The 19,033-nt window shown below is 40.6% G+C and overlaps 1 protein-coding gene across 5 annotated transcripts in view; it reads right to left on the bottom strand.

Moving 5' to 3' along the window:
• Positions 1 to 2,698: 2,698 nt before the first annotated feature.
• LOC142390025 (neural cell adhesion molecule L1-like) overlaps positions 2,699 to 19,033 on the bottom strand; it is a 92,578-nt gene continuing 76,243 nt past the window's right edge. For 2 of the 5 annotated variants that reach the window (XM_075475341.1, XM_075475344.1), the window contains 5 exons: positions 17,528 to 17,683; positions 17,186 to 17,317; positions 17,033 to 17,105; positions 10,545 to 10,556; positions 2,699 to 6,605 (listed from right to left, as the gene is read on the bottom strand). In XM_075475341.1, coding sequence (XP_075331456.1) covers positions 6,347 to 6,605; positions 10,545 to 10,556; positions 17,033 to 17,105; positions 17,186 to 17,317; positions 17,528 to 17,683 — 632 coding nt within the window. In that variant the 3' untranslated portion in view covers positions 2,699 to 6,346. The remainder of the gene's footprint in view (positions 6,606 to 10,544; positions 10,557 to 17,032; positions 17,106 to 17,185; positions 17,318 to 17,527; positions 17,684 to 19,033) is intronic. The other 3 variants (XM_075475342.1, XM_075475343.1, XM_075475345.1) reach the window with 3 other exon arrangements.

The raw sequence follows: 19,033 nt of genomic DNA, 5'->3' as shown, positions 1-19,033 counted from the left end.
CCCCTACTCCCAGTCACGGCTTCTGCGCTCCTCAGACAAGGACCTACTTTCCGTTCCTCGCACCAGACTAAAAACATATGGAGATAGGGCCTTCTGTTCAACTGCCCCTACCCTATGGAACAATCTGCCACTTCACATCCGTTCTGCCCCCTCTCTACTACAGTTCAAAAAGAATCTAAAAACATATCTCTTCTCCATTTCCTACTCTTCTTAAACCCACCGCCCGGCCCTACCCTTCCCCCCTTCTTTTCTCTTGTTAAGCGACCTTGGGTACCCAAGGCGCTATATAAGTCCAAGTTATTATTATTATTATTATCATTATTATTATTAACAGCTTCTTTCCTAAAAATGAACCTTTCATTCTGAAATGATCCATTTTATTATTTCCACACCTTCATCGGATAGAGGTCGTCAAAGGTCGAAGGGTGAGGCTTTTCTCTCTTCGTCCCACATTGAACACATCTGCGTGTCAATACGCCTGCGCACTGGAAATAGGACTTCCATCTGAAACTGGAAGTGGTCTGTCCTTACAAATACCAACTTGCCTTTTTGGAGAACGGTCGGCTCCAACAGTTCAATCAAACAGGAATTCAAATGTTTTTTACTTTTATGTACCGTTTTTAGAAACTTCACCACATTCATTTCAACCTTAGGCAAACTATCCCTTTAAGCAAGTTCTGACCAATTTTGACATGAAGCTGTATGACATCCCATACGAGCAATATCATTTATGAACATTTTCTTACCTCCCGCTGCGTACTGTGAGCAGAGTTCCGGCCTCGTTTTGGCGTTGACGAAGGTAGTCCGGCTAGTTGGCTGAGGCCACAAAAATAAAGCGTTTTGCTTCTCAAAACAATATGCGTTCAAAAGAGTAATACATTTGCATCACAAAATTGTTAATCCAGAAAAAGTCAGACCTCACAATCGCTTGGCGCCATTTTGTCTCCCTTCGTATTCGCAGTAAACACCGTAACAGGTGCGGCTATCGGCAGATGGCAATCACGAGTGGTATAAGGGAGAGAAAATAGCGCCAAGGGACTTTTTCCTGCACAACGATTTTGTGATGCAAATGTATTACACTTTTGAACGCATATTGTTTTGAGAAGCAAAACACTTTATTTTTGTGGCCCTGTTTTGTGGATCTGTTCAGCCAGCACACCTGGAAAGCAAGGAAAAGCAATCACCTCTGTCACCACCAGTCTGTTGTGGTTTGATCCTATAGACAAATCATCTTCAATGACAAAGTGAAATAAATCCTTACTTCAGAGATGTAAATTTAGCCAAGGATTTGCTTTACCAAATCAGCATATGTACTATTGGTTGGCTCAAAAAGTCAATGCATCTGAAATATAAGATGTGTACGAAAACCCCAGAAATTCCCTGGTGCAGAATGGGGGGCACAATCGATGAGGGAGGTAAGTTCTCCCTTGCTGCATTGTTTATCTTCCCTATACCAACCAACCATCTGATTTTACAAATAATCTGGTGGTAATAGCCACTGCTAAGATATGGTATCAGTTTAGGTAACAATCTCAGATACTCTCTGCTTCCCCTTTAACTCCAGAGTTGATAACCACTAATTTCTCCCATTGCTTGCAAATCCCACTTTGCCTGTATAGCATGATACAGCCCTCAATACTTCTCAGACCTTTATAAAAACTTTTTTTTGTTTAGTTACTTAGAATTTTCAGCGGACATGTATATTGCTATTTTTATATTTTACCCCTCAGAATAGACTGCGGGGCCAAAAAAAAAAAATTCCTGGGGTGGTTTCTGCAATGGCCCTGTGATGGACTGGCGCCCTGTCCAGGGTGTCCCCTGCCTCTCGCCCATTGACCGCTGGGATAGGCTCCAGCCCCCCCGCGACCCAACCGATGGATTCAGCGGGTATAGAAAATGGATGGATGGATGGTTTCTGCAATATTATGTGCCCAAAATATGAGGTCAGTACACTACCTCAATATACTGTAAGTAAATATATATATTTTTTTAATCAGTAGATTTTTTTTTCTACCAAGGGCATACTCCAAAATGACAATGCTGGGATTCACTTGGCTCAAATTGTGAAAGTGTGTTGGATGGGCTTTTTCACACATGGATTCCCAGTTCAGACCTCAACCCCATCGAGAATCTTGGGGATGTGCTGACTTTACACCGCGGTCCAACTCACCCATCATCAACACAAGGTCTTGATGAAAAATGTCTGCAATTCTTGATGCAAAATGCTGGGACATTGCATAAGTTTATTCAAATGATGACACAACAAATGTGTATCCTACGTTGTGTATCCTAAGTCAAAGTTGGTGGTGCAATAAATCATTAGTGTGACTTTTTTTCTTCAGCAGTTTCTCATTTGTAGAGGTAGAGATGATCTAAAATGTTCTAACTTGTCAAGGATACATACAGTGAAGATAATCAATCTATCAATATTGACATAACATTTCCCAGTTGTACAGATTAATAATGATATAAATCAGAACTTTATAGTAAATCTACTGCAGTTCAGGTATTTCAAATGTAGATGATCACTCAAAGCATACCAAGTGCATTCACTGGTTTTCAAAACCTTCTGCGGGACCAGAATTGATCCTCTCAAGACTTGCAGAAATAACTTCCTCAAAATTCTCAGTCCTAACTAAACAACAGCGAAAAGGCACACATACTCATATTCAAACAGAGGAAACAGCCACATACTCCGTTTTGTTCGGTATATGCGTAGTCCATATTTATTTTATTAGTTCACGATCAGGGTTAAGTTTGTCAGCTACAGTACAGTGCACAATGCAACAAGCAGATACATCAGGATATCTTAGTATTGTAGTATGTTTCCAACTCTATCCCATCACACCCTTTATCACACTTTTTATGTTTTTCTGGGGCAGTTGGAGCCACTGTTAACAGCACCTTCAGTGCAGCCCTTCGGTCACTGGAAGGTAACAAAACAAATCCTTGTATTAGTTAATGTTAACTGATGTCTAGTGCTGATTTATTCTGGGAGGCAGAAAATGCATTTCAGGCTACATTCAGACTGCAGGTCTTAATGCTGAATTCCAATTTTTTTGCTGAGATCCGATTTTTTTTTCTGTGGTTGTTCATATTATAATTTAAATACAACCGTCTTCAGACTCCAATGTGAATAGTCTACACCCCCAAAATGACCCGCATATGATGAAGCAGATGTGACGTTACAGGCAACAGGCTGCATTTACGGAAGTAAACATGGATACTACACGTCAGGGTGTGTGTGTCAATTTTTAAGTTGTTGTGTAATCAAAGCCAACAAAATTATGACCAATTGTAAAAGGGAAGAAGAAAGTTGAGAAAAAAGAGCACAAATTTTAATGATGTGTGATGGGGTCTCCCATGCTTGTTTAATTTATTACCTCCGCCAAGGAGGTTATGTGATCGCCCGAGTTTGTCTGTTGGTTTGTCTGGATGTCTGGATGTTCGTTCGTCTGTTCGTGCTGCAATCTTGCGACCTGCCACAAGGTGGCGCGACCTCAAGGTGCCAAAGCCAAACAGAACCAAAGCCAGACAGAATGCATGGTGCGCGGATTGAATGCATATTGCGCGGATTTGCTGTAATTAGCACAACAAAAGATTGCAACGGCAAGCCAGTGTGCATAACTGCATATAGCGTGCCCAAAGCCAGACAGAATGCATAGTGCGCGGATTTACTTGCACGGCAAGCCAGTGTGCATAACTGCATATAGCGTAATAATAACGGCGAACACTGCTTCCCGACAAAACATTATAATAATAATAATAATATTAATAATAATTAATAACGGCGAACACTGCTGTTCAATAATGAATAGGGAGAAGGGAATGCCTCTTCTGCTGACAGCGCCAAAGAACAAGTAGCCCACATCAGGAACGTATGTCCATACATGGCTCGCTATCCACAGGTAGGTTGGCGGTTGGCGGAGGTCTGCACTCTGAGTGCATTTCTAGGTGTTTATATTTTATCTTGACGCATTCTGTCACTTACGGCGCAGAATTGTGACGTCTGTCTCACTTCAATGACGTAAAAGTCGAATGAAATGTGAGATTAACGTTAAGACTTAAAAACTTCGGTCTGATTTGAAAAAAAATCCAAATTTTGTCGTTAAAACTGTCACAAAAAATTAAATTATGGGTCACAAACAAACAAAAAAGCCGCATTTGGGCCACTTTTGCTTGCAGTGTGAACATAGCCTCAGTCAAGTCAATTAAAACCCTTTGCACTGACAATGTGTATGTATGTCAACATTTACAACATGGCATTTTAATAAACAGTATTATCTACTGCATCGCTAGTCTTCTCTAAACAATCTCAAAGCTAATGACACAAGAGGAAAACATAGGAAGAGACAATGTTAGTTGTGTGTATGTGTTTGTGTATGTATTTGCGGGGGTAAGGAAATGGAGAGGAGGCGTGAGGGGGTTGTAGGTCTCATACAGTACAAAATGCTGCAGCAAAGAGCTACTGCAACACAAGATCGAACACAGCAACAAATAATAAAAAAAATACAATTTGATTATCTTATAAAAAAAGCAGAAGTAAAAGACAATGACTATCTCAAAGTTTAATTTACATTCAAAGCATGTGAAAAAAAATGAGATTTTCTGTTTTTGTCAGTTTTCATTCTTCTTGGTTCTCCATACTCTCCGTTTTTGTTGTCTTTCTCTGATCACATTATTCCATGGCCCTGAATTGATCAAACAAAGCAGATGTGTCGTAAAAGGCATTTGATGTAGCTAAGACTTAGTCACTTGCTGGCCAAATATATTTTGTGATTGGAATGATTAAAATGTTGATCCTATTTCACTCAAGAAAATGCATTTCAAAAACTGAGAGGCACAACTATTATTCAAAGCCTGACACTATTCTGATAGTACTTCAACATTTGAGATTTTTCTCTGCTGTTGTTGTTGGAAAGCTGATTCATTGTTTCATTAACTGCATTGAGGATAACATCACTGCAACTTATAAAACACATGCAAGTCCAAAAATATCTTCACATATTTCAAAATGCACACAGAGCATTTAAAAAAAAAGAAAGAAGCAAATTAACATTTAATTAACTGCTGTTACATAGTGATTTTGCACACGATTGAATTATTGTGTGAGAAAAAGAAAGAGAAGGAAGGAAGCTCAGCTGTTTTCCAGCAACAAATCTCACTGGATCAGAATTGGATAGCATGACCAAATACAAATGAAAACTCACAAAAAACCTGTCATGTATTGAACCCATAGGCTAAATATTATTATTATCATCTTAAGACTGGGAAGAGTTTTGCACTGCTGTCATAGTGGATCCCAGATGCATCCATATAAACATAAATAAATAACAGAAAAGGGTGACTTCTGAGTTAAATTAAGTGATAACTGCGAAATTTACAACAAGAGTTCAAAGTGATTTTATTTTGTGTTGAGCAAACCAAATTAAGCTTAAATTTTTGAACAAAATTGATAGGGTGGGCACAACTGTTTACTCTACATTATGTCAGCCCCTGGGCTAAGCTACAGCAGCTGATCAAAATCATGAAAATTCTCTTCGCAACTTCTATTTCGTCTTATACTAGTGACTTACAAAGCAATGTTTCACCAGTCGTGTTTTTAGAAATTCATAAAAATCATACATCAAACTGAGGCAGTGTCTTATCAATCCTACTTGTAAACAAAGAGATCATCAATCCCCCATAAAGCCAAACTACATTAACACGTTTTCTCAAACATGAGTTGTGGCTTACATCGTAAAACTGATTGTAAAATAAGAAAAGGGTTAAAAAGTAAGGTGCTACTGGTAAAAGCTTACCAACCTTGCTGAGCAGAGCACCATTCACTGCCATCTCTGTAGCTGCTGACACTGGCAAAAATTCATGTGACTGATTCATTTTTGTAGTTGGTAGTGCAGTTGTTTGGGAGTTAGGCAGCTGTCATATCAAAAGTTATACTCATTATAAGAAACTGAGCAGTACAGGCAACAGTTCAGTGCCTCTGCTATAGCAAATTCTGAACTTAAGAACGACTTGAGCAGCTTGTCCCTGTCCTCCACTTTTCCATCTACCCCCTTGCTTCCTTACATAAGAATGAAGGACCATCTGATTAACGTGTTTGTTGGTGTAAATGTGTGTCTGTTAGTGTGCATGTGTAAACACAGAATAGAAAAGATGCGACATCCTGTAGAAAGCTGCACTTCGAAAGTTTGTTGCACAATCAGTTTGTTAGTGTGTAACAGGTGTGTGTTCTTACACTCCAACTGCAAGTGTTAGAGTTGAACCAAAGAGGTCCGTCCATTTGTGTTGTCTTGCAGATATTTATGTGTATGCATTCTTTTGCTATCTGAATGTATAAGTGCGTCTAGCTAGGTTGCTTGAGGATGGTAGACATGGATGGAGTAATGGGGGGATGGGGGACAAGGTTAACTGGTGAGGCCGGATCAGAGCTCTCGTTGCCATGAGGAACGTGACCTCGACCACTGTACTGGCCTATGAAGGAGCCATCTTCGTTGAACTGGATGTCTACACTGTCTCCGTATTCAGCCAGAGAATCCTCACTGCCCAGCTTACTGTCCTCACATAGAGATGGCTGGCTGCCTGAGCGCTTCTCATCGAGATCGCTAGAAGAAGACACAAGAAAAAACAAGTAAGTGTTAGAAATTCTCATAATGTACGGTATTCAGATAATGGCATCACTGTATCTATCAATCACAATTGCAGCTTATATAAACATGGATTGATGTAACATGTTACATCAACTCTTGTTACAGAGTGAAAACAAAAGTGACAGGATAAACAGATGAATAACTGAACAAGGGAAAAAAAAGGAATCTTAAAAACTGCAGTAGAGCAGAAGCTAAAACTGCTACAACACCAGTGTGTCAGCAAACATAGTGTTGTTTTTTAGGTATTTCTAAAAAGCCATTTTACACCTTTAAATGAAATATGGTCTATATAAACTTTGGTGTATTGTAATGAGAACATTAGTTTACATTCATTCATACTGCTGTGGCACTCAGCTTGGGCCTCCTGTCTACTGTGTTGAGTCTATTAGCACTCCTTTCTCAATTATTTAATGAGTCACTTTAAATGACTTTAAATGCAAAATTGTGGGATGTAGATCGACATGGTGATGGATTTTTTTTCTCTCAATTTTCTGTGAACAATTGTTGGTCGTTTATAAAGTTAATGTATATAACTGCTTCTCGTTATATACATCAATGTAAAATTATAGATTGCTTTAACAACTGCCACGCTCATGCACAAACAATTAAAAGGACTGGATAAAGACAGAAACCTTCCTCTTCCTGGAGTTTTGAGTGTAACTCTGACAATGTTTAAATCCAAAGTGAAAACAGTTCTATTTAGCTGTGCACATGACATCTGAAAGTATCTTATCTGCCCTCTTTGCTTTTAATTGAATTAATTGATGATTATTTTTATGTTTTATGAAATGTTTGTATTTGCCTTTTTTGATTTTATGTAGCTGTAAAGCACTTTGAATTGCCTTGTGTACGAATTGTGCTCTACAAATAAACTTGCCTTGCCTTGCCTAATTACAGCCACCTGCATAGCTTAATCTTGTCATGTCCCAGTTATGAAAGTTGGAGATCAAGGGACTAATACTTACTATTTTCACATTTTCTAAAACAATTTTGAACCTGAAATGAGGGGTGTGATCAGTGTACCCTCCAGAGTTCAGGACACCTGAGGTAAGTGGTAGTGGCAGGCCAAACTGAATGTGGCTTGGGCAGTTGCAGAAGCAAAACTGGATTTGGAGACGGCTTACAACCATCGCTCATCGTGTCCTGTGGGGGATCTTGGGGAGCACGGGATATAGCCTTTTGTTACGAGCCATTCTGTCCTCATACAACCAGAGGGAGAGCTTGGTTTGCATTGCTGACAGTAAGTTAGACGCATTTTCAGACTCTGCCAGGGCTGCCCTTTGTAACTTTTTTAAAATAAAATTTCTAGACACAGCCAAGGGTTGGAGGGTGTCCTATTCAGTCTGGGGATGTCTGCTTATACAGTTGCCCCGTGGGACCCAAACCCAAATAAGCAGCAGATGACAAACATTAAGAAAGTTGAAGTGTAGCAGAAAGAGGCGCAGTAGAAATCCTCAGAGATTGGTAAGAATGGATGGGGGTGTTGTTTTTGCAACTTGGGAACAACTTTCCTGATAATGACATGCAGGTAACACAGGTGAACCCTCTTTGTCTCCAGTTTCCATCCGCCACATAGTCTCAAAGTTGAGTAGAGTGGTGTTAGAGTTGCTTCTGGATCTTATCAGGATGCAGCTCACCTCCCCCATCCACCAGTGATCCCACACTTGCCATGATGACCAAGGGAAGAAAACGGTCAAAATTTTCTCCATCCCTGTTTCTATTTTGGTTCTTATCTGCGTTCTTATTCCAGGCAATACTTGGGCTTTGAAAAGTTCAATCAGCTGCTCCCAGATGCAAACAATTTACCGTTGCCATGGTGATGCATCATAAGAGATGAAAAAACGGGTCAAGGTTACCACCAGAAAGCATTCCAGCAGCTCAGGATCCACAACAGTATTGAAAAATATTTGAGAAATAAATGTTTTCATAGAAAAAAGCGCATTAGAAAATCTTAAGAAGACACAAAGTAAAACACAATATGATGCTGCACTAGAGCTACTGCAGCAGGCTGCCACTACAATTCTAGAAATGATTTATTTAAACTTTGCATATCTTTGAAACATATTTGAACATTCTTAGGTTTGACCACTGCCAGGAAATTGTGAGCAACACTTCTCATCTTGATCCTAGCAATATTCTGCTGGGAAAACCTGCATCCTGGGATTCCTATGGATTTCACTTTCACTACTACCTAAACATTTCTGCAGTGCAATCACCCCCCAAAGCTGTACAGTATGGCAATACTACTCCCCTAATGAGCAGCTTTCCACAGAGGGACAGCACCGAGCCTTGCAAAAACAGCTTAGGAAGGGCTAAAAAGCATGTCAAAGAGCCTGGGGTGTTCCCCTGACCTTTAAACTCTGTTGATACCAGTACTGATAGCATCCGCTGGAAGTAAGTACAATACTCCACAATCCACAGGGCTCAGCAAAAGATCCTTTGCTAAGGTCGTGGTACGAGACACCCGAGGACACCTTCAGATGTTCTTTGACCACGCCTTGACTGGTCAGAGCTCTTTCTATATTAGGTGGTCATAACGTTATGGCTGATTGGTGTCTGTCTGTATGCAAGTGTATGCAATCCATTTGAACGTGTGCTAGTTTTCTGTGTGGATTCACTCTCTCGCTATATATATTAAAATAAGTAGTTGGTCACAATGATGTTGTGAAGTGTTTCCTGTGAATAAAATCACAAATGATGATATGACCTAGAATAGCAATGCTCTATTATGAATTGTTTTATAAACCAAAAATATGTTACATAATGATTGTGCTCTGATCTGTCTGCAGAACTTTTGAAAGGTGAAATTATTTTTAAAAATATTTTTAAAAGTTACAATGTGACAAGGCCAGATTATTCTCCCCTACCATAAATCAAGGATTTTGTTGATCTTGTTGGAAGAACATGATTTGTGATAAGGGCTTATCGAAATGATACCCATTGACTGACTGAGCTGGATATCTTCTCGCCAATCTGTACCATCACCGCCAACACCTCTGGAAGGTTGTTAACCCAAGCTCACTAGGACACCCCTCCCCCGGTCAGTAGAATACATTCTCTCACTATTTTTGGGCTTATTTCGGGCTGCATTTTAGAGCTCATTCATTGCATTACTGTAAATAACCCCTTTTACATCAGTACTTCTCAGTTAGTCTCTGTTTAAGGGTTCTAGCATCAGTCACAATCTGTAACAATTGGGGCCAGGGTCCAATGGGGGACTCTGCAAACTCAGTGTCATTATATATGATGGTTGGTTTTTTAGTGGTAGTTTGGTAATGTGGCTTTAGCTTACAGGAATTACAGTTAAGTTTAGTGTTTAACAGAAGTACATTTACAGTGATTTGAATTATTATAAGTCATGTAATAGAAAAAGTCATGTCAACCAAGTTTATGAAATTGGTTATGGAACCACTTAATTATCTGGCTATGGAGATTATGGAACGATTCAGTTTGTTTTGTGTTAGGGAGCATGGTGTGGTGGTTAGCACTCTTGCCTCCCAGCAAGAAAGTTCCTGGTTCAAATTTCTGTGTAAAGTTTGCATATTTTCACTGTATAATTGCTCTTAAAGTCTCTGTAAAATAGCAATACTTTTACTTTTATATTGTAACGTGAACTGATGTTTTGATTAAGGAAAATATTGGTCGGGTGTATGTATAATTATTCTTATTTTGAAATTAAGTTTGAATAAGAAAGAAATGTTAATAAAGATATGTTAAACTTCTTATTGTCCAGGGTCTGGGAATTGTGATAGGTGTTATAAAAAATGACATTTTGTTATATTCCACTTAGATAAACTAATCATCCTCTTTCTGTTTACTAAAACACCATCATGACAACAACAACAAAAAAAAAACCTAAAAACATGCAAGTGAAGTGATGACAAGATCCCTCACCTCTCCAGGGACCTGCAAGCAGAGCATTTTAGGAAGAAAGAAAAGTGAGATCAAAAGCAATGAAAGCTGAATTAACAGTTATACCTTTACATGAAAAAGCAAAATAATTCCTGCAAGACAATAAAATTAAATTTAAACATTTAATTAGCCCCAGAGATTTCTATTAAAAACTATGCACTACTCAGTGTCAGCTCTGTGATGGATATAAGGTAATAATGGTGCAAAACAACTGAGCATCTGTGACTGGAATATTTTGTAGAACATAGTCATACAGTTGTCAGTATGGTTGACTTCACGAATCACAGTGTCGAAAACTTATAGATATTTATCTCTCTCCCACAAAAACACCCGACTGATTAACCCTTTTCAGATTCTTAATTACAAGCACACAAACTCTATTCTTTAAATCACAAATTGTGAAACTCTAACCGTATTGCTCTTATTGCTACAGTGAATATGGTGCAAAACTCATTCAAATACTCCCCCAAAAATGCAATTTTTCTCATTCTCATGACCAAAACACATTAGTCTTAAGGCCTAATTTACAAATCAAAACTACTGCTCAAACATGTTTACTTCTATTGCTACTGTAAAAATGGTGGGAAACACATCAGCGCATCCAAAAGTTAAGAAAAAAATTGTCCAATCTGAAGATCAGTATGTGAATTCAGAATCACAATTAATTTTTATTGCAAAGTATGTTTTCACATACAAGGAATTTGTTGTGGTGCCATGACAATTAACATAAGCAGACATTCTACTTATAGAACTTGGTGTTTCAATCTGTAACAATTCTGCAAAGCAGTTACCTTGTATGGGATGCATTTGAGTGTTTTGGGGTGTTTAAATGCAAACAGAGGGTAGGAGAGTGGTAGAGATGAGAGAGAGAGGGTGAGGAAGGCAAAGCCAGGGAGAGGGGACCGATCGGGCCACCTATTTACCTGCCAGACTGGGAGGTACACTCTACCTCCCCCTGCTTCCAATTAGGTGGGAACAGAGGGGAGAAGAATAAAGAATAGAAGAAGAAGAAGAAGAAGAAGGGTCTATCAGTTTTTCATTCGTGAAATACCTTCCTTGGAGTTGGGGTGTTTTATTCGTGCCCACAGAGTTATCGACATATCCTTTTTGGGTGTTTCGTATTTACTACAAGAAACCCTCAGCTGGGTGTCTGTGGCATCAGTTGAAGTCCTTTTATCTGCAAGTGTTGCAGCCAAGCACCTTAAAACTTGATCATGGCACCAAGTGTATCTACCTTGTGTAAAGCTTGTCTTGCAACCAACCAGGATGTGTTTAAGTGTTGCTGGAGCTGCACAGAGGTGACAAACTGGATCCTCTCCAAACCAGAGCTGGAGATTGGTTGGAGAGGGCAAAACATCATAGGTGGCTCTGAGCTTACGTTGTTCCACTCCATCCTACTTCATCCAGTGGCCTTGAGGAGCTTGCGAGACTACTTTGGCACACCTGGCTGCTTCCTCCTGGTGTTGCACTTCCTCCACCACCAGTTGTTGGCGTTTGTTTATTGTTACTCTTTTCCGATTGGACACTACTTTCAATGTCTGTGTCTGAGAACAGCCATTGTTTCCCCTACCGCTGTGGCAGCATTCCATTTCCTTCCCATTGGTACAGTTGGTGCAGCAGCTCTTATGATGGGATCTCTGGACTCTGAGCGTCATATCTAGTCTCGCTTTGGCATATTTATACTCCTCCACAAGGCTTGATAATGGTAGGAAGAGGGTAACATTTCCTTACAGCCCTACATTGCTAAGGCATCTTAGTAAACCAAGGCATTTCCTGACCCGTGCACTCACCATTCTCTCCAATGTCATGTCGTGACACAGCGTGTTGGTCTGTAGCCTCCTGCCAGAGGTAAGAGTCTGAAACAGTTTGGGTGAGATGGATCTCTGGCAATCTTTCCTGCACTCTTCAATGTCCTGGAAGGATACAAATTGTGGCTTGGTGGAAGACTGCAGCCAATCATCTTCTCTGCAGAGTGAATGATATGCTGCAGTCTGCCTTTGTCCTTGGCTGTGGCAGCAGCATAGCAGATGATGAAGGAGAAGATGAGAATGTAAGAGAATTGTGGAAGCTCTAACTTCTTGAGCTGCTGAAATAAGTACATCCTCTGTTCTTGATGACGGAGCTGATGTTCTGCTCCCACCTGAGGTTCTGTGTATTGATGGTCCCCAGAAAATGGAAGTGGTAAGCCACACAAAGTTATGGGGATGTGTGGGGCTGGGCTCTTCACGAAGTCCACCATCATCTCCATGGTTTTAAAAGAGCTAAGCTCAAAGTTTCTCTGACTGCATCCCGACACCGATGGTCAACCTGTAGGCAGACTTGTCCCCATCAGAGATGAGGCTGATGAAAGTGATAGTTCTTGGCATGGGCATTTGCGTATTTAGAGACTACAATTGAAGTGAGGGAGGAGGGGGTTTTGAACTGGTGGAAAGTGTCATGGGGGATGGTTACAGGACTTTCCAATTACCTTTCAAATCTACAGTAAAACTCATTCAGGTTGTTGGCCAGGCATGGGTTATCAAGGGAGGGGGTAGATTTAGGTTTAATGTTTGTGATCTGAGACCCTTCCAAACAGAATCACTAGCTGATAACTGGTGTTTATCTGAGTACAGGTGTTAAGCTGCTCTTGCCTCCTTGCTGAACCTGTACTTGGCTGCTTTAAATCTTTCTCTGTCCCCTCTCCTAAAAGCTATCTCCTTTTCTGGCCTTAACTGTTGGGGTTTGGCTGTGAACCAGAGTTTGTTGTTACAACTCACCCTGATGTGGGTTGGAATGCAAAAATCTTCACAAAAGCTGTTGTATTATGTCACAGCCTCTGTAAACTCATTCAGACAATTTGTAGCACCTCAATAGCTTCACTGTCCTTACCACAGGTTTTCAGAGGTTGTCTGTATGCAGAAATCAGATGGACAATGACTGGCCCAGTTGAGCACAAGGGACAGCATGATCGGCATTACTGACTGTAAGTGTTGCAGTGATCCAGAATGGTGTCTGCCCTGGTTGGACATTTAATATATTGTTTGTATTTTATTACCCTTGTTAAAGTCACAGAGGACGATAACTAAAGAGTCCGGGTTGGTCCACTCCACAAACAGACTCTGGTTGGCGACAGTGCGCTGTGCATTAGCTTGTGGTGTAATGTTGGCACCTACCAGAATGAATTAAGTGGCAAGTAGAAAGGTTAGCAGTGGATGGAAATGATTTTCAGGTAAGCAGAACAATGCTGCGGAATCCCTGTCACATCATTACACCAGCTCATGTTTGTGTAGAAAGAGTTTCCTCCACCTTTTGTTTTCCGGAAAATCTCTGATTAGTTGGAAGATTGTCAGCTGCAGCTGTCCGATCCTGTCTCGCATAACCACATCACAGTGAAGCACAAACAGAAGATAAAGAAAATTCCCTGTTTTTCTAGATCGGTGACCATAGCTTTTCTATTTTGTCTCTCAGTGAACATATTTTGGAGAGGAATATTCCTAGCAGAGGTGTACAAAGTCCGTGCCTGCAGAGTTGCCCGGCCGTTTATTCTGTGTCTCCCTGAATGAGCAACGATAAGGGCACCTTTGAGCAGAATGTCCAGTAAATCCACAGATCACAAGAGAAAAGTGGAAAAGTAAGTCTGGAGTTGTTTCTCTAATGTTGAGGAGTTGCCCTTTGATAAAGTAGAATCAAGCTGTGCTGCAAAAAAAAAAAAAGAGTTTGCAAACAAAACAAGACAAAAGAAAGCACACTAACACACCAATGCTGCCATCCACAGCACCATCTTTTCTGGGTCTTACAATGCTGCACATATATTCTCTCAAATACATTGTTTTTCAGCACAAACACAAATCAGTAATTCCAAATATTTGAATATACCACTACAAATCACAAATGCTGCTTTTCCATTCACAACATCAAGTACTGTGCACTTTCACTTAAGCATTAAATATCTCATTGAAGTGTGGAGCAAAAATTATTTGTGCACCTGTTGAGCCAGAACACTAAAACAAAGGAAATCCAGAGACAAAAGATAGAAAACATGTACCAATTGAAGGAAACTAAACGCAACTGTGCATTGTTTGTATTCAAATGATTGTCAGATAGAGCAGGACCATCTCAGACTTATCAGAGGAAAGATGTAAAAAAAAAACTCTGCAGACCTGAGACCACCTCCTAAGATCTTGTTCACCAATAATAATAAAACCACCTCTACTGTCTTGTGAAATTTGGATTGAATTGTTATTTCAGATCCCCTTGCTCAATCAATTGAAATGCCAACCAGGACAGGACACAAAACTTACCTTTTGCAATCCAGTCTGAACTGTGTATTATTACTGTATATGGGACACGTTATTTCAAAAGACAAAACAATAGTAAACGATACAAATATTTAGAAGATGTAGATGAATGCTTATTAGGTCTAAACAGATGGCTGCAGAAAAAGGCCACAAGCTTTGGCAGGGTTTTACCATTTAGACCAATTCATCCAGCTTCATCTTTGCCAATTTCCTCGAAAAATAAATTAAACACTTATCTATGGGAAATTAATATACAACCATACCAAACAACAAGCTGATTTGGAACTTCATATAAATTTAGCTCAGTAGGAAATCTGTGTTCACAGAGAAATTGAATTCCAAAGACATTTAGGCTGTGTCTCTTTTTTTTATGATTTGAAACTATGACAATGATTTAAATTTTTGAACTTCAGCTTTGGGACATAATGGAGTGGGGACTTGTACAGGGTGTACCCCGCCACTCATTGAATGGCAGGTGGCAAACATGCATACACAGACAAAAAGATCAGAAACCCCCAGGTAACACATGGGCTATACGTCCCATTGTTGTAGCTTCTCTGGCTAACACATGACTTACTAAGCACATGGTCACAGCTACCATCTTGTGCCCTTGCCATCACATGATCCCGGTTGCCATTTTGTCTCAGTATCCTCCCCACTTTTCCAGTACACATAGGCCCTCATTTATCAAGCCGTCGTAGAAAGCATCGTTGATATGAGCGGAGAACTCGTCGTACGCAGAGGCTCAAGTGAGATTTAAAGAACATGCGTACCACACCAATCCCATCGTAAGACCGAGCGGCTGTTGATAAATCCGGCGGCTGAAATCCATCGTAATGATCCTAACCACACCTTCTACAAAAGGCCGCACCTCTAGAATTTGCGATATGGATAGACGAAAGGCGGCAAAGAAACGCTGTCAAATCTGTAAATCGCAGACCGGACGAGTTATGTATTTTCCCCTACTGTGATGGTCAATAAAATGTGATAAACTCCAGATTAAATTAAATCTAAAATTGAACGATGTTTTACTTTTTCTCCAATAAGATCAGGAAGAAGTGGTCCGATATGAAATTTGCCACCAAAGAAGGTCGCAGAGCTCTCCGACGCAGCATGTCACAAACAGGGGGGGGAGCTCCGATCCAGGTTTGGATTTGAGTGCCTTGGAGGAGAGGGTGGCTGGCCTGATCGGAGCTACGTCTTTGCGTATGCGCAGTGTTAAAGCGCCTCTCCTGTACGGCTCATAAGCCACTCATCATTTTCCCGAAAGAAATCCTGCCGGTCCCGGAACACTCTCTCGCGCCTGATGCGTGCGTTCAGGTCCTCTAACAAAGCCAGATCTGCCATCGTTTCGCCATTACCGCGCCGCTAGAATCACCTCTTAAATAGGCGGTTGAATAATGAGCCATCACTCTTCCAATTACGGAGTTGTACTTGTTTAATTTTTTTTAATTTATTTAATTTGCGTTTATGTTTATATTTATGTTGAAGTCAAATAAAACATGGGCCTTCTTTGAAGTGATAAGTCTGTAATTTTAACCTAGGGATTTGTTGCGACTCATGAGGCACGCACTAGTGACGCTGCTGTTTATGTATGCTATTGCAGTCACCGCAAGTCAAAATGGAAAAGTGCGTAGGCTACACGGCTTCAGACCTGTCGTGGCGATTTCATCTTTCCTGCATGAACGATGGATTTGATAAATGCCAACCTTTGTGCAGAAAAGAACGTACACACGATGTTTTTCGTCTTACGCAAGTTTGATAAATGAGGGCCATAGTGTCCACACAGACACAACTGTCCTTGGACATTTATTAATATTTGCTAATAACTAATCCAGCTCCTGCTTGATCCCAAACATGTGTAAAGCACAACAGGAAAGAGATCAAACAATTAAAAATATCAGAACAGGGAGGTAAAAATAATCTTCAGTAATCTTGAACTGGGAGAATACCTGGTAATTACAATGTATGTTCAGTACACTATGATAATGGCTACCTAAATATCCTCTCAGGCTCATAGCACCTTAATCTTAAAGATGGAAATTAGAGGATTGATTAGTACATCCAAACTGCAACAGCTAAAGCTACTGCTGGACAGTAAGATCTGGTGACAGCAGACAAATACTCATTAATGTCTATGATGTGTATGTTTTCTATTAATACATTATTCTTGCTGAGATATGATCCACCCACCTGTACTCTCCAAAGGTCTCATCTTTCACTGGCCGAGCTTCAGAGTCCAACTGCTTGTCTTCTTTGTCCTTAACTGTTGAAATAATCCTAATCATCAACAAATTAATAACTCACATGTTTAATTCTGTTGTGCCAGTGTGTATATGAGTGTACCTGCATATTTGCCACCCTTGTTGCGTTTGATAAGGCAGAGAATGAGCAGTATCAGTACCAGCAGAACAATGGCACTAATCAGTCCTATCAACCAGCCTTGAGTGGAAAACCCACCAGGCATCTCTGATGGCACTGGGAAAAGGAAGAATACCATTAAATGTGCTAGAAAATTAGATTAATTTTCTGAAGTGACAGAGAACCAGGCCTCTGTTTGCTGCATGTCAGACGGGCTTCAGATTTATTATTTTTTAGCTTTACTAGTTGTTTACATTAAACTGGGGTACAGGTAGCATTATTTAGACAGTTTAACCAAGAAAACTCAAAAGTTGTACATTTACTCACAGGTACCTGGTCCCTGGGTCCATATCACTTTTTCCCATTGAGTGCTGTTTCCATGAATGATCTCTAGGTGGTATTGCGTTCCTGGTTGGAGGTCTGTCAGTGAATAGAAACCCTGTGTGGAATTTACCACCCCTGATTCTTCCCAGTGACCTATAGCTGCAACAAAAACATAGTGTCATAAATTAGAGGAGCTTTTTGTTGTTTTTCTTTGAACATTCAGCATTATTCTCTTCCTGACTGGCATAGGGACTACTTGAATTTCATCAAAGAAATCAAATAGCATATGCAGCTACTTTTTTCATTTGTTTGCTGTATCCTGCACTGACTAAAAATGTTTAGTTTAGGAGATTTTTCTAATCCAAATTGAAGAACTTTGCAGCTTTTAGTTGATTTCATTGGCGTGTCATTTCACAGGTTGGCCAGCCTGCCCGTTTAAAGCTACAGCTGTTGTAGATGGACATTTTAAGGCATCATGCTGTCTCATTACAGAGGAAAGGATATGATTCTTTTCAACCCCTTGGACTTCATATTTGTGTGCACTTTTGAGATGACTACTTTCAGGGACAAAGCAGAATTTTGCCATACTGGAAGCAAGATCCTCTGCTGCTCCATAGACTCTCACTTCAGTCATTTGGCTTGGATCAACACACCAAAGAAATAAGCTCTGTGCAAAATAAAAATCCCATCCATCCATCCATTGTCATCCGCTTATCCGAGGTCGGGTCAGGAGAGAAACCCAGTCATCCCTCCCTCCAGCGACACTCTCTGGGGGATCTCAAGACGTTCCCAAGCAAGAAGGAATATATTATCCCTCCACAGAGTGGGACCTCCTCCCAGTAGGATGTGCCCGGAAAACCTCCAAAGGGAGGCGACCAGGAAGCAGCCTAACCAGATGCCTGAACCACATCAGCTGTATCTTTTTTATGCTGCCGTTTTGTGCATACACGCAAACAAACGTCGCAAACCTTCCCTCCTGCAACTTGCAATGGCAGTAAGGCGAAACCTCTTGCTCATCAGGGAGAACTCCAATATGGAAGCGCTTGTGAGTATCCCCACACCTGCCCGACGCCTGTCTCCATGGGTAACTCCAGACTATGAGAGAGTCCAGCCCCTCTCCAGTAGTTTGGTTCCAGAGCCAAAGCTGTGTGCAGAGATTTATCTAGTTGGTACCACTCCACCTCACACACCAGCTCAGGTGTGTTAGCTCTTTCCCTGCCAGCAAAGTGAAGTTTCACTTCTCAAGAGCCAGGTAGCGACGCTGTGGATCTGCACGTCCAGGCCCCCACCTTTGCCTGCCGCTCACAAGGCACCCGACCTCGAAAAAAAACTAAAATGCCCTTTATTCCAAACCTCAAAAAGTGAAATTCCAGACTACAGTGTGCTGAAGAAGGATGACAGCATTACATACAGGGTCTGTTTATGTTTAACAGTTAGGGAATCTTGTGGCAGATCACCATTAACCTATGGGTCACTTTGTGGATTAGACACTGTGCTTGGTTCAAGCCT

This window comes from Odontesthes bonariensis, chromosome 10 (genome assembly GCF_027942865.1).
Source record: "Odontesthes bonariensis isolate fOdoBon6 chromosome 10, fOdoBon6.hap1, whole genome shotgun sequence".
NCBI classification, from domain to species: domain Eukaryota; kingdom Metazoa; phylum Chordata; class Actinopteri; order Atheriniformes; family Atherinopsidae; genus Odontesthes; species Odontesthes bonariensis.
This window is presented reverse-complemented; position numbering and strand designations above follow the sequence as displayed.